General features: G+C 49.7%; 1 protein-coding gene across 1 annotated transcript in view; it reads right to left on the bottom strand.

Annotated features, from left to right (window-relative positions):
• RHOU (ras homolog family member U) overlaps nucleotides 1-16,340 on the bottom strand; it is a 29,823-nt gene that overhangs the window by 5,888 nt on the left and 7,595 nt on the right. Inside the window, exon 2 of the mRNA XM_009644180.2 lies at nucleotides 2,341-2,491. Within this exon, the coding sequence (XP_009642475.1) occupies nucleotides 2,341-2,491 (151 nt within the window). The remainder of the gene's footprint in view (nucleotides 1-2,340; nucleotides 2,492-16,340) is intronic.

Genomic DNA, 16,340 nt, shown 5'->3' with positions numbered 1-16,340 from the left:
CCGGTTGGAGTGATGAGGGCGGGAGCGCACTGAGGCTTCGATGGGCGCTCCGGGCGCGTTTGCCGCGGGAGAGGTGGGCGCCGAGTGAGCTCCCACCTGCAGGCCTGGGGAGGGATAGGCTGGGCCATGTGCCGGGGGAAAAGGGGGGCACCGCGATTTTAGCACCGTTGAAATAAGTTGGCCTCGGCAAGTTCTGCGGTTGAGGACCGAAAATGAAAGGCTGCTGAAAAGTTTGGCTCTGTCCTAAATTGGGAACACGGTTAACGCGTTTCCACCGGGGACCACAACAGCACCGTACAAGTAACATGAGCTCTGCCAGCAGAGAGCCAGGGGTGTAGATGTTAGTCCCCTCATTTGCAGACAGCAAGTGCACGTAGCTTGAGTGGCTTAAACATGGGGACTTCAGTTTACCGTTTTCAGCATCACTGAGCTCCCAGTGCGACCGGGAGTGCCGTTGCCCCGTTTCCCTCACTGAAACGGAAACCCACACGATGCCACTGGTTTCGTAGCGCAGCGTGTGCTGCAACTGCCTGTCATGCCCCAGCTGCCTGTCCCGTGCTCGCCGGAGGAGCTGGAAATGTCAGGCCTACGGGGCTGTTGTCTTCCTGCTGCTATAAACTCTGGAGCTGCATGCTCTGACCACTGAAGACCCTGCCAAGGCTCGTCCCTCATGGAAATAAGCACTTGGCACAGCCAATCTTGCTTTCCTGTGTGTACTGGCCTCTTCCATGGAAACAGCCACCGTGGCGGTCCACAGGGTTGTAGCAGTCATGCGCTCCAGACAACATGTTGGGTACTCCAAAGCAGGGCCAAAGCCAAGGTCCTCCCTGGCCAAAGGCAGCTGGGAAGACCCCAGGTTGGATGCCCTGTGCACGAAGTTGGAGGGATGGGGGAAGAAAAAGCTCCCTGGAGCCCTGCGCTGGGGCGGCAGCACCCACCCACTCCCTGCAGGGCGGGGATGGAGCACGGCAGCCAGCAGAGCACCGGGGCTCAGTGTGGCCCTCATGCTCAAGACCCATAGGGGTCACTGACCCACGTGTGGAACTCCCCAGTCCTGCGGAATTACTTTCCCCTAAATGAACAAAGACAGTGCTGTCACATACGGGAGTTAGTGCCAGACAGAGACATCACAGGGCACCCATCTACAACCAAGAAGCATTTCCCTGTCTGGTGCTTTCATATATTGATCCCACTGTGATGAAGCCTGAGAAGAGGGGATCACCCAGGCAGCTGAGCTTTGCCAGGATTGACAGCCAGAAGGATCAGAGCAGGAGCCTGCCTGTGCTCAGGCATGTACTAAAATAACAGAAATGGCTTAATTCGTACCTTTGGTTATTTTGGTGCAAGTCCTTGTGGGGATGCCTAGGTTAGAACAAAAGCATTCTATTTTAATTTAGTATAATTATAGCCTGTCTACCTACAAAAGCTGAATTGCTTTAACAATACTGTTGCAGCTAACTCCCCAGAGGATGGATGCAGTTGTGCCAGGATAATGCTAATATGGGTTATTCTTGTCATGAAAGGGAAAAACATTACATGTGTAGGTGCAGGCTCGCTTTGCAAACGGCTGCAGCTGTTTGAAAGGTTAGCACCACGGCAGCCTATCGCCACACTTGTTCCCAGGGTTGCTTCTTCCATAGCAGAGCCCGAAAGCCTGTGTGCTCCACAGCCACCTGGCTGCAAAGTCACAGTGTTTGTTTAATTCAGTATTGGACAGCTTCAGCCCAGCAGATGTTTCACCGAAAGGGGTGAGAAGCCTTTGCATGGCTGCTCTGCTGTAATGGTTGAGGGGCCTCATACCTGTAGTGTGGTAACATCTTGAGCACCCATGCTGTTTCAATAGTGGACCACATAGCTTGGTGTAGGAGTGAAACTGGTGACAAATCACATCCTCGATCAAAATCAGGTACCAATCCCAGTACCAAAATTTGTTATAGGTTCTTCTTTTTCTTCATCTGAGCCAAGAGGAAAATGGGTGAATTGCAAAGGGACTTGTGTCTCTTCTTCTGAGTTGTAGACAATCACTTCGGTGAAACTTTGAAGGTAGTCAGGATCTACACAATACAAGGAATAACATCAGCAGTCATTTCTGAAGAACTGCATGGAGCATGGAGACTAGATGCTGTTATGTCTGATGCATTTGCCATTTGCAGTCCCACGTCTCACTTTTGTTCTGCATGGTTCTGAGTGTATACATAGCTGCATCTCTACACAAGACAAGGCAATGCTAACAAAAGGCACATACAATGGGAAAAGGTATGGCTTTGAAGATGCTAGTTCCTTGTGAGAGTTTAGTCTTCAGACTCCGAGCAACGCCCAAGAAAGTTGTCTCCCACACACATGAGCTTTGATAGAAAGGCCTGTTGTGCCTGAGGAGCCGCGCTGTCAAAAAGAGTCTCCATCGCCATGCCCAGATGCTTGTTACCCTTCTCCTGCCAGAGCCCAGCAGTCAGTAATTTTCCATCTCTAGAAATCCAGAGGAACTTTCCACCTTGGGGAACAAGAAATTGGAGAAAAGTCAATAGACGAGACTCAATTCATACCACATTTATGCAAGAAAAGAAATAAAAGGAGAACTGTAATTACATTTTAACTATATTTTACTCTCAGCAGCATCCCATAAATCATGTACCTTGTTAGTACTGTGGAATGGCATGTGATGCTGGAAAGTCAGCATACGGTAAATATGCTGACGGTAAATGAGCTGACGGTAAATACAGTAAAAACCGTTTGCTGGTCGGCTTTGGCCATCTTGGGCAGTGTGTCAAGGCATGCTGGAGTCACAACAGCAGATGAATTTCTGTCCATTTTGATCAGTATGCCAGCTGAAGGTGAGCAGGCATACTGTGATCTCTGACGCCAGGATGGAATATGACCCAACTGAGGACACAAGGATGCCTGGGCAATGTCACCTCTTATCCGCAGTGACAAATGGCAAATCTGTGGCCTGTATCAACACTGCCATGAGAACTCATTAAGAGGAAAGATGCACAGCCACAAGGAAAACTCCTGCAGGTGGGAGATGAGAGGGTGGGCAATGTGCACTGGGTGACAATCTATTTGAACAGTGTGGAAAGACAATGTGAGAAAGCTCTTCATGCAAATGCCGCAAACGAAAAATGCCACGTGCACATTTTTAAACACCTTCAGTAGACAAACACAGTCGATGCATTGAGCTAAGTGGGCTCCAGCGAGATAGCTATAACGGTCCGCATTGTTTCTGTGCTCGGGGAGGGGGGCGTGAGTGGATTCAGAGCTGCATGGTTGCCCTATACTGTAATGTACCCTGCCACATACAGTAGCCTTTTGTGTAAGAGGATGAGCTAACCGGTTGTTTTGCAGAGGGGGGGGCCCATTTGCACCACAGCAGCAAGTCAGAGCAGCTCCTGGGCAGCCGTGCTGGCGGTGGGCTGAGGGTGCCTCGATGGAGGGATGCTGTAACAGATAGCCGCTGCCTCCAAAGCTTTTGGCCTCAGCCCTATCGCATGCACACATCTTACAGGTTTGAACCCAATTGTTTTCAGAGCGCTGAGCTGGGGGATAAACAGGCTTGACTCCACATAGGTCAACAGGGTGGCAGTTGTCTGTCTCAGGGCTGAATTTGGCATATTATCAGCTAGTTCACAGAAAAGCTCTTGCTCTATCTTACATGCTCGCGTTGGTCAAATATTATTCTTTGAGAAAAATGACAGAGAGAGGAAATTATTTTATCAAGACGTGAAGTAGGTCATTGTTGTATCCTGGCTTATCTTCCCTGCGATATAAAAAATATGAACTGGATGCTGGCCTTGTAGAATGAAAGCTTTCTTTTTTTTTCTTGTAGAAACTTGAAAAGCCTGACACGGAGAGAGGCGAGGGAGTGAGGCGGCGCGCTCCGAGCATGACGTGATGCACTGCTGCTTGTTCAAGGGAAGGGTACAGCCTGCTCTGCAGGGCTGTCACCAAGATCCTGTTCTTTGTTGAGAAGAGCAACCCCAAGGTCTGGAAAAAAAACATCTGTGAGGCACCCCTTCATTTTCCAAAGAGCTGGATCACAGCGACACTGCTGAGCTGGCTGGTGGCAGAGGAGGTGGGGAGAAAAGAAAGGGGAAGTATGAGGGAGCAAAGAAAGGGCAACAACCTGGGAAAGAAAAGGCAGCTTTTATAAAGGACAGCTCTGACCCGCCCTGACTCCAGAGAAATGCTTTTGAGGCTGTCCTTTGAGAATTAGGAGGGAAAAGAGCTAGAGGAGTACAAGATATTGCTGCTTTTATTATATATTTGATTTGTAATTAAAAAAATATATATTTGCTGGGGCTTTTTTAAAAGAATATTTTCATCACCCAAGACATCGATCTTGGGGAATTTTCCACGACCTGGGGAAAGGGATCAGTAGCCAGCACACATTATTAACACAATAAACTCTCCCCACCCCTCCAGCTAAGTTCTGATTGAGGAGCCGCTACCAAAAATGCACAGGCAAAAAGGATTGTTGAGATAAACCTGAAAAACAAAACAAAGTACAATTGCTTCAAGCCTCCCAAATTCCTAGTTAATTCAGAAAACAAATTAACCCTAACCTGCTATCTGCAGTGCCTCTGCAGGGGAACCACGGTGGGAGGTGATCCCTTTATCTCGCTTTCAAAATCCTTTTCAGCTGATCTGGGGTCACAGCTGCTCAGGGGTGCTTCATATCCTGCATTTTGCGTGACAGTCACCAATTTGCCTGCTTGTTCTGCAGCCCCTCACCACCCTAGGGCTGCCCCAGCTCTGAGCAGTGACAGAGCAGTGGCCCCAGCAGGTCGCCTGGGCGCTGCTGGGGCCAGACTGGGTAAGGTCTCAGTGGTGGCACATAAACGTCTCAGTAAGAAAAATAAAGATACCAGGTTTGCCAAACATCTGAAGGAACGATCTGCCCCTGTCCTGTAGCATACTGCATTTCCTTGTCCTCCTGCTCACTGGGATTTATAACCTGCCATGCCTATTTCTGCCCCAGGAGCCACAGTTTACAGAGGCAATCTGGAGAGAGTAAGGTAAATCCAAGGACTAAGCTGGATGCTTGGGCAATGTGCTGCACATTGGTGGGGCTGGTGAGAGTGGCAGAGGAGAGAGCTGAGCAGAGAGAAGACAGCTCAGCTTGGACACAGGTCTCTGAGGAGCCAGGGGCAGAGCAGCTCGCACTCAAAACAGGCGTGATATCTGCAGCATGGATGCTTTGCCGCACTGCCCATCAGCCCGTATGTGTATCTCCTTACTAGCTTTTCTTAACTGCCACAGCCCCACCGGCTCTCCAGGTGGACTCCCAAAACAGTTGTCAGAATCCTAGTCTGCCACTCTTCCCAGCTGCTGGGAAAAACTTTCCTTCCTACTACGCAACCCTGTCATGACAGACTGGTGGGTAACTTTTCTGCCACAGCCTTCCTGCCATTTGTAGGACTCCTGGGAAGAAATCCTGCTGTCTGTCTCTGCCGGTTCCTGCTCCAGCCTTCTCATCCCTGCTGTGAGCACTCTCTTCACCCTTCACCCATGCTTGAGCTAAGGTGACCTGCATTTATGGGCATCTTCACATGACCCCACAAGTAGATCTCCATGGCCTTCATGCCCGAGCCAAGACTGCAATCCACCATCTCCCGTGTAAACTCCTACCCCAATCTTCAGCGTCGTAATCTGTGTTCCTGAAATCATTTGTATCTCGGAGGTATTTTCTGTACAGCAGACATTTTCTTTTCTAGCCAAGCTGAAAGACCTTTGTCGGTTTTCCACTCAGCGTTCTGCCAGGCACCTGTTTTGGTTTTATACTAATTAGGCACCACCTTTGAATGGGGATGAACCCCAGCAGTCCGTGTGCACCAAAATTCATCACTCCTCTCCATGCACCTCACCTGCACGCTGTACCCGAACCCCTCACCTTGCCAGTGTTTCAGGCCTCAGGGCTGCCAAGTTCCAGAGCAGCTTGCCAGACCTGGGGTTTCCTCCCCAAAATGTCCACCCTGGTGGCACAACACACGTAAGGAGCCTGCAGAGGGAGAGCTGGGAGGTGCCGGGGGGACTCCAGCTGCACAATGGGAGATGCAGAGCTTGTGTCTGGACCAGGGAGTTCTTGGTGGCCAGATCTAAAAATGCTGACACTTTTACATATTGATAAAGTAAATGCAGTGATAGCTCTGCGTTTTGGCTGTGGGGCTGTATTTAAGAATAAGGTCCCAGTTTACAAATACGTTGTGACAGAGGATAACGGGATCAGACCTGGCTGGAGGACCGGGAAGAGGCAGCCAGAGCCCAGGCTGATGGGTCAGAGCAGCGAGCACAGAGAGAGACAGTCAGCAATGAGACAGGTGGAGGGAGGCAGGTTTTGCACATCTTAAACCCAAATGCAAACCTAGCAAGAGGAAGGGGAATGCAAGGGAGCAGACAGTCCGTGTCTCCCACAGGCATAGAGAACCAGGATACTGAGCAGCCTCATCATGCTGAGCGATACCTTATGGTGCTTGTAAAATATGCCCATATCAGGTTGAAATGGTCAACAGCCAGGGTGAACAGGGATCAGTGCTCCCTGGAGAGCTCCACTGCCTCCCCACCACTGTGGGATGTCCCCAGGGGCACCTCTCACTGGGCCATATGCAACCTTGCATGAACCCACATTTCAGGGGGGGGTGGTGAGAGCAGCTTCCTAACAGAGAACTTAACTTCTGTCAATGGCGCTGGGAGGTGAGGGGGGCAGAGGCCTGACTGCTCTGCAGGGACGCTCCCATGCTTGCTTCTGCACCCACCCTCCCCAGTGAAACTTGCCCCAGCCAATGGATCGGTGCTGACATGCCTCCGTGGACAATTTGTCCCATGCATTTTTAGTTGGTTACTCTTAAAGTCTGCAAAACAACGATTGGTCCTAGTGTTATCTCTTTTGGAGCCAGCCGCTTCCTCTTGGTATCAAACTTGGAAGAACCCCATGGCCGCTGCTGAAAAGCTTTTTCCCTTTCCTTATTTAAAGGTCTTTTCTGAAAGCAGTTTGTAGGGTCTTCTTGGTGGAGATTAAAAGGCTTGGAACAAGCCAGCCACAAGTGTCAGTTTTATTGAAAGTGAGCAGGCTGTGCTTCCCTGACAGCTGCCCGACTCCAAGGGTGGGCATCGCAGGACAGCATCCGCAGCTGGCTCTGGGGCAGCTTAGCAGAGGGGGAAAAGCCGCGGCTTTTTCTGTGCTGCATGGTAACACAAAGGCAGGAAAGCAAAGAACAGGAATCACTTGGTCCAGAGCAAACCCTGGCATCCAGATCTGCAGGGCCCTGGCTCAGGTGTTTGTATGTGGAGGCTCCCAGGTGTCTCCCTGCCCCCAGTTTAGCTGAGCCAGCTCAGCACTGAGTCCAGCCCATCTCCCTGGAGCTGGCAGCTGCAGCTAGGGAGGAGCAGGTACTTCTCAGCACGCGGTGCTTCACCCCACCAGAAATCTTCTTTGGGAGAAGAACTGTAAGCAGGTTTGGGATACTGGAAAACAGTTAGGCAGGCATTATGTTTCATTTTTCAGGGACGGGATGAAAACCTTCAATTCACAGGTTTCCAGGCCAGACTTTTTCAGCCATAACAGGTATACATGGTCAGACATAGAAGCCAGCCACAATGTAAGTCATTTTTTCCTTTCAAGCATCCCATCTCTACCTGTGAGTCCCTTACTAACTATCCTGTTAGCAGCCAGAGTGTTGCCTGGCCAGCATACAAGGCCAGGCTCAGGAGATTGCCATTCTAGTCCTAGTTTTCCTGCTCACAAACCTCCCTCTGCCTGAGGTTTTAGCTGGATTTAGAAAGCAAGAGCTGCCAGAACAATACTACCAACATGGCTCTACAAGGCAAACCCTTCCAGGGTGGTTAATTTTCACCAGACAGCCTAGTTAAAAACAGTTTTCTCAACATCCTGAGATTCAAAGGACTCCTTTGCTGGATAACCTTGCCAGACTAGTGTCCTCCCTTAGCTGGGGAGAGAGGGAGAAGGCAGAATTCCTGTGCTCGAAAACATAGCTGCACAGGAAAATTTCTGTAGAGTGAAAACTGAGCCTCAGTTTATCAGTGTATTAAAAGATACTTCTTGGATATGTGGAAGTCCTTGCATTAAAGATGTGAACAAGGGCAAAGCATTACTGGTAGATAATGTGATCCTGGCTTCAAACCTACTTCTCCTGCTGTTTTATGGCTCTCCATACCTTTGAAAGAGAGTGACAGAGCAAGAAGCATGAAAATGCTGAACCTCCCCCTGCTCCAACGGTTAAAGAGAGAGGTTTTCATGGAAAGGTGACCTAGGGGCTTTGAGCACCAGCCCCTGTTAGCTACGAATACAAACCACTGAAAGGCACCAGAGCTTTCCCACTGAAGTAAAGGCATCGGGAGCAGGAGATTAATAGGTTGCCAGCTGTGTCGGCGTGATAAGCCAAGCAAGGACCCGGGTGCTTTCAGTCAAAAGTGGATTGAGACCTCAGCAGGGACACATGGCAAATCAGCCAGAAGCCACACATGGAAAACTGAGTGAGGCAGCACGGGCAAACATTTCTTATCTTCGCTTTATGTCAATAGAAATGGCATTGTAAAAGAGGCAGCAAAATATTTGCTAGAGAGGAGGAGGGAAAAGTCCACAAGTTTTTTTGGCCATATGTGTGGTTTTTAAAATGCAACTGTTTTCCTTGGAAACTTGTCATTGAAAACGAGCAGGCAAAAATCACCCAATGAGTTCTTCCAGAAGGTTGGTTGGTTGCTTGTTTTGGTGGATTTAGCCGGGCTGTTCTGGCAGGAATCCTGCCTGCCGCTGCTGTTGCACTCCAAAGGCAGCCGGGGAAGTACAAGTACTAAACCAGCCCAAAACACAGCTGCGATAATTACCCCACTACTCTGATTTGCCACGAAATGGGGCTCAAGGGAGAGGCAGACCTCAGAAATCTGGGGCTCTCTACGAGGTGATGCTCGCCACAGCCGTCTTCCCATTTCCCACAGCTCCTGCTTCTCCAGCAGCCCATCCCAGTTACCTCCATCAGCTTTTGCTTTGCTTTCTGGTTTTATTGTTTTCTTTAAGGGTAATTAACAAAAGCATGGATGAGGCCCAGATTTCTTGTGTGCATTTTTTTTTTGTTGGTGGTAGTTTTCATTTTGCTGAGTTTTCTTTTTGCTTTTAAGCTGTTTTGATAATGCAAGAAAAATGTCTTTCCTACCAGAGGCAGTTACCAAGCAAGGAGAAGACTCAGCAAGGAGAATAATAATTAGGGAAAGGCCATGAACAAGTTTCACCTTCTTGGTGGGGTCCAATTTTGCAACCCCACCCTGTGTGGGTAATGGACCCTCACTGCACCTCTGCTGTCAGCGCTCTGGAGCAGGGAAAGGCACAAATATTCCCATCTCGTAGGAGGTATGCAGGTGTCAGCGATAGGTGAGCTGGAAGGAACAAAAGGCTGGGATAAATACACCTGAAACCTCACAGCCTGGATCCATATGGCCCCTGGATCCATCCCTGCCCTGCAGAGCCTCGGGCTGGCTGCTGGCTGGAGCAAAGCTTGTCACTGGGTTATGGGCAGGGGAGGGCTCGCTACAGCTGGGCGGCTTGGGGCAGGGCCACCCACCACACCACCAGCGGGGAGCTGTGGCTGCTGACAGCCTCCTCCTGCCACAAATCCTCACCCAAGGTGCGCAGGGCTCTGCAGGGACCTGAAATGTGTGCCTGGGAGCTGGCCTGGAAACTTGAAAGTGCTTTGTCAAAAGGTCTGGTTGTGACTGGTTCAGGTATCAAAACAATGATATTGCTTATAAGCAAAATCTCAAAATATGATTGTTGATAAAACAGTGCATTTTCATATAATGCCTTAACTAATGAACACAGATTCTCTGTATTTGCAGGCCCTGACACCATGGTGGACATGATCCAAGAGCAGAGACAGATGACCTGGTAGCTGAAAGGCTGATCGTCTCCCTGTTAACACAGGCATGGGGAAAATGAACACGAAAAATTCACCATCCTGAACTGCTTTCTGTTCTTCTCAGTAGAGGAACTTCAGGCAGCACGGCTGTAAAGCACTGAGCACCCTCTGCTCTTCCTGACCCCACCAATTTCCTCTGCACAAACTATCCGTATGGATTTGGCACGTGGTCTCTGAGGCCCCAAGGGCTCATATGTCCCAGTAAGGCAAAGCGAAGGGGGCGGAGGCGCCAGGTCCCTGCCCAAGCTTCTGCAAGTCCCTAAGGGTCAAGTTAAGTGCAAGCCTGACCCTGTTCTCAGGACCAGACTTGCCCAGTGCGTGCTTTAAGCCTGCCAGCTTCCCCAGGCTGGGGTTTGCCTCAGCCACAGAGCTCAGAGAAGGTGGCCCTGTCTCGCCCTGTGCAGTCCTGGGCAGCAACCCCAGCAGAGCTGGGACACATCTCCTTGGCTGGCTCATCCTCACCAACCCCAGGGGCTTTGAACCTTGGGGCTGGGGCAGGAGGTTGGGAAACGAGGACCTGCTCTGGGGCCACGTTGGCCTTTCAACGTCCCCATGGGTGTTTTTCCTGTCAGATCCAGGGGCTGAGCAGCTCTTCCCTGCCCCGCAGGGATGCTGGGATGAGTAAATCCATTAAAAAGCTGTTCAGTGCCGAGACAAGGCTACAGCTACATAAATTAATAAGATAGGCCAGGGAATGTTTTCTGCTCCCGAGACCCATCGGTGTACCCAGCCATCCCCAGCAGGACGAGCTCTTGTCCCCCCAAAGCAGGAGAGCTGTGCCCAAACCTCCTGCTGGGAACACTACCTGGCCCACCCCGGCTCCCGAAATGTGCCTGGGCACTGACTGCGGGAATATTTGCTTGGTCTGGGACAAACTCATGCAAGGACAATGCCAACCATTTAAGCGTACGGGCAACCGCCTGGGCCTGCGCCCTGCCTCCGCTTTGTTTGTTGGTTTGTTAGTACCTTGCTGCTAGCCTACACTAGCACAGAGAGCCTGCCGTTAGCAAGGGCAATGAAGTACCTATGAGGGAGAAGTCCAAAGTGTTTCGTCTGGTTTTATAAGAAAAAGGTGCTTTCTCATCTGGGTTTCAATCTCTTTTGTCCTGCTCACTCCAGAGCTGGGGAGCATGATTTTTTGCGCAGTGCCTAGCAAGGGGAGACCTGGCTGCTGTGCATTGCTGCCATCCCAGCAAATGTCGCTGCTATTACAAATAATAAATACGGCCAGGTTTAAGGCAGGCCTGCCTTGCAGGAATATAATGATCTGAGTGGCCAGCTTACCAAAGGGAACAAAGAAATGATTATAGAGTCAAGGAAAAAATAAAGAAAAAAAAACCCTAAAAGAAAACAAAGAGGCATTGATAAGAGGCACTAATTAGTTAGGTCTCGAGTGTCATTCCCCATCTGATAAAACAAAAATGTCCAGAGCAACAATTAACAAGAAAATATGAGGGGTAGAATATGTCTGTGTAGCTCCAGGTACTGACTATACGCAGAGCTCTTTTTTTTGTTTTTTCCTCATGCTTTGGGTTATCTTAGGTCTTGGTTAATGTGGAGCTGGTTGCATGTCTGTGTGTGTGCATGTGGTGCCGTCCCCACGGGTTTGGGAGCTGCCTTTTGTGAAGGGCAGCCCTCCTGAAGGGAAGCAGAGGACCAAAGCGGGTGCAGAGGAAACAAGAATGCACTTTGGGTGACCCTGGGAAATCCTCCTCAGGGGTAGGAATGAGAGCCTGAAAAGGACTCAAAACTAGAGGCAGATTTGGTGTGTGCTTAAGGATGGGAAGACAGAACTGAATAAACCCAAAGAAACAGAAAAGGAAAGGTGCAGAGCGTGCCATTCCCGGGCTGCTCTGGGGTAAATTGGTCCTCGCTGGCTCTCCAGCAGGCAGTGAGGTGAAGGAGGGATGGGCTGCCCCCACAAAAGGGCCCTGTGAACAACAGGGAGCTGAAAACAATTTGGCTTGGGCGTGTTGAAGAGAAAGGGAATAATCTGTTCTCCACAGCACGTGGAGGTAAATAAGGCAAGAAATAAAGAGCTTAGGTTGCAGCAAGGAAAGCTCAATGCAGATGGCAGGACAAACTTTCTAATGGTACCAGACAGTTGCATATTGCAGTTGCCTCCATGGGCTGAGGCATCTCCAGCAAGGTGAGACACCCAGGGCTGTCAGGAACAGTTAGGGACAGCTGATTTTATTTCTAGGCAGCTGGGATGTGCTGGTGTTTCCTGACAGGTTTTCTTCTAGCTATACTTTTGGAAAACAATCCAAGGACTGTAACGTGCAATGGCTCCATGATGATTTTCACTGACAAGGCTACGGAAACCAGAAAAAGCCTAGGATACATTTCAGTGCTCTTGCTCCCTCATCGTAATATTTGTTTGTATGTGTGGAAGTATGCCTGCCTGTTTGATTCACTTTTTCTCCACCTACCTCACCGAACACCTCCTCCTGCCCTGTGGGTCACCAGTGTGTCCCTGGAGCGCAGCCCAAAAACTACAGGGCTGGGTGTCCTCCTGGGGGCCCTTTCGGGTCCCTTCCCCATGTCAGCAGGGCCAGATGCCCCGCGACGGCCGCCGCCTGCGGCCAGGGGACTGCTCACCTCTGTGGGTGAGGCACGGCACATGTGGGGCGCTGGGTGCTGGGTGCTGCCCAAGAAGCCTGCGAGAAGACATAGTCAGGAGCTGTCAGAGGTACAGCTAGATCCTGTTCCTGTTAAATGCTGTCTGTTCTGGGTTTCACATTGCTCTCTGTCAGAGTATCATAGAACCATAGAATTGTTTAGGTTGGAAAAGACCTTTAAGATCATCAAGTCCAACCATTAACCTAACACTGCCATCCCACCACTAAACCATGTCCCTAAGCACCTCATCTTCTAAATACCTCCAGGGATGGGGGCTCGACCACTTCCCTGGGCAGCCCCTTCCAGAGCCTGACAACTGTTTTGGTGAAAAATTTTTTCCTAATGTCCAACCTAAACCTGCCCTGGCACAACTTGAGGCCATTTCCCCTCGTCCTATCGCCCGTTACCAGAGAGAAGAGGCCGACCCCCACTCACTACAGCCTCCTGTCAGGCAGTTGTAGAGGGCGATAAGGTCTCTCCCCTCAGCCTCCTCTTCTCCAGACTAAAGATCACAGAAACAAGAAATTACACTTGGCTCTCACAGTTTAGTGTTTGGAAGCAGCAGTTCTTCTTACCTATATTATATCATTTATCTATATCATACCATCTCTGTATGGTCTGGCTGGAAAAGTCCCCATCTGGTTTGCAGGGATTCCTCTTTCCTTCCCTGCTGGATCGACAGACTCAGCTGGTGCCCTCAGAATTGATCTGAATTCCTTCTGCTTTTCACAGCAGCTAGTGGCACCATAGGTTATTCAGTCAAGTTTGCCCAACAATCTTGTTGCTGGCGCAAAGCAGAAGGGAGAAGCCCTGTCTTTACTGCTTTAGCTTTTGTCATTCAAATAATTAACAAATCTTTTGTCAGTAACCTGAAGAAACACAAATTGAAGATGATCAAATAAAAATATCCTTTTTTTTTTTTTCCATGCAATAAGGACTGGATTCTGCAAACCCTTGTGTGGCTTCCTTCCCTGTTAACCCAAGCTTAAATCAAGGCTTCTCTCCCCTTACTGCAGCTCTTCTGCCTGGCTTGTCCTTCAAAAGCTAAATGACAATAATAAAGTGTCCTACTTAAACAAGGGACCTATTCCACCTTTTCACCACACTCATAAAAAAATGGTAGTGCTAAAGATACTTAAAGATGAGAGGCCTGGTATGCAAAGCAGGTCCTGTGCGCCAAACTGACGGGCTTCTTACGGATTTGTTGCTATGGTGCTATTGCCTTGACAAGTTAAAATATCCGTCGTCAGCCTCTGTGGGAGCCTAGACAGAAAAGTAACCATCGAAAAATAACAGAATAGTGTCTTCGGCTACAGTCACCAAGCAGTTAATTTTTTTTCAAGCTTTAATCACCCTTAACTTCATGTTTGGCTATTAACCCACCAACTGATCATTAACTCTCTGGGCTGAAAGACTGATTTCCAGAGGATTGGTCCAAAGCTGGGTTGGTTTTTCCCTTTTTTTTTTTTTCTGAAGGACTTTAATATCTCCCACCAGCACACAGACAACCTATTGAATCCCCTGTAAGACTCCGGGGCTGAGCAGGGAGGTACTTGCAGGTTATCTGCCTAGAAACACACTGCTCGGAGCTGATAAACTCACCCAGGCTCTGTCCGGCTTTCCAATTTAACTCAAGCCTTGCTAAGCGGCAGGAGTAACCTGACTGAATTGTTGTGGGTCACAGCTTGAGGCCTTTAATCAACATTCCCAGCTTAATCAACGGGAGTTTAGCTAGCCTGAAACCCAAATCAGGATATTTCTGGTATTTACCCTGGTGCTTGTCCTTTTCCTGTCAGGACAACTGGTTATGGATAAACGTAATGTTGCCGTGGAAATGCTCAAATGTCAGTTGGACTTCTTTTTTTTTACCCCCTCCAGCTTTAAAATGCCTGCAGCTGAAATTTTTCTAGCGGCAACTTGCTTAGGCTGGTTAGAGACATCTGCTAATAAATGAAAGGAGCAATTTTTTTTTTTTTTTGTCATGAATAAACTCTTCTGACTCACAGACTCCTTATCCTAAGCCACAAGACCATCCTTCCCTCCTGACTTAAGATCCGTAAGACCTAAGAAGCTGACTCTGAGTCACCAGAGGAGGGCTGGGATCCGCATCTGCTGTGCGCATCTTTCTTCCAAACATAACGCAGCCAGAAGTAAGATGGGAAAAAGCCTCTGGTACCCTGGCCCTGATTTCTCTCTGGGAATCACTGGGGTTTTGATCGCTCCCTTTGGTATGAGAATTAATTAAGCTGGGATTTGTAAACAGCAGTCTAACCATCCCTGCACTGACAGGCAGGAACATCAGGAAATACGTAGTTAGTTCCACCGGGGCTGCATCTTTGAACTTTAATTGCAAGTGCCTCTGTCATACCAGGGGAAGTAGAACAACACATCTGGAACTAAAAGCTTCCTGCTAGACTTTTCACACTATTTCCAGCTTTCTTCCAGATAGGCATTTTCAGCAAAATATTTTCTAATTGAAAAATACCAATTCCTTAAAACTATTGTTTTTCTTGTGGGAGCTACAAAAGAAAATATGCCCAATATTCAAGTACCCTCTCTCCGCCGAAACTAGTAACCAGATACTTTGTGCCTGAATAAAAAAGGGGATGAAGTTCCAGCTAAGACAGCCCATGTGTGCTTTTTGAATATGTTCACAGAGGAGCAGCACGTGTGCCATCGCTGCAGGTATAGGGCAAGGCTCTGCTGTATGTCAAGCAGGAGAGAAGCGCCCCATCAGATCGAACCTGCTACAGCCTCCTGCAATGCGCTGCCAGCATGAGGCTGAGCAGGACAAGAAAGTGGACAGGAACAGACAAAAAAAGAAAGTGGGGGAGAATAATTTTTCTGCATGTATTTTTAGAATTTTCCAGTTGCAGAAATGCAATCGTGTCGATTCACAGTCAGCAGGGTGAATGTCCCAGTGTGACAAAAGCACCAGGTTTCCAGTATTCATTTCTAATGCTAAATTCCTGCAGAAAAATCCATCACCATGCATAGGGAGGGACTGTTCCTGATGGGAACAAATCTCAACGTGAGGTACCAGGCTGCAGCTCTGGAGCCAAAGCAGCTGGAGAGGCAGCTGCTGGCGCCTTTCTTTACCCAGGTTGCATGCCTGCCTCCAGCCCAGCTCAGCGGTGGGGCCAGGGGTGCACCAGTAACGCTGGCTGCATCCTGCATGTTTGTAAAGCTGCCTCCTCAGGCTGCGGCAAGCCCATGCTATAAAGGTTTTTTTCCAGCTCCCAGAAGTGAAAATAGCACCCCTGCCAGTACAGTTCATAACAGGGCCTCAGGCAAAAAAGCCCCAGTATAACACGGTCAGAGTTGTCATTGCCCCTGAGGGCAGAAACTGCAATAAAACCTAGACCCACGCGCAGCAGCACTTGCTGCACACCCTGGGCTGGGATGCTGAGGCCCTTGGTGTGGGGCTGCAGGGATGCTGAGCTGCAGAGAGAGCTTTGGGGCTGCAATGCAGCTTGGATGTCACACTGGATGGTGGGCTGTGGGGCTGCTGGGTGGTAGGGCTGCGGGACTGCAGGACTCCCCAGCTGCAGGGGTGCTGGGCTGTGGGGATGCTGGGATTCAGGGATTTGGGGCTGGATGCTGGACTGTGGGTCTTGCAAGGCTACAGAATTGGACATTTGGGTGCAAGTCTGCGGGTGCACTTGGCTGTGGGACTGCTGGGACACTGAGATGGGGGAATGTGGGGCTGCTGGGTGGTGGGCACCTGGAAATGCTGGGCTGGAGGGCCCTGGGCCAGTCCCGGGGCTGCGGGGGCGCCGGGTGGAGGGGCCGCCG

This window comes from Egretta garzetta, unplaced genomic scaffold (assembly GCF_000687185.1).
Source record: "Egretta garzetta isolate BGI_Z169 unplaced genomic scaffold, ASM68718v1 scaffold118, whole genome shotgun sequence".
Classification (NCBI taxonomy): domain Eukaryota; kingdom Metazoa; phylum Chordata; class Aves; order Pelecaniformes; family Ardeidae; genus Egretta; species Egretta garzetta.
Note: the sequence above shows the minus strand (reverse complement) of the source record. Positions and strands in the feature narration are given on the sequence as shown.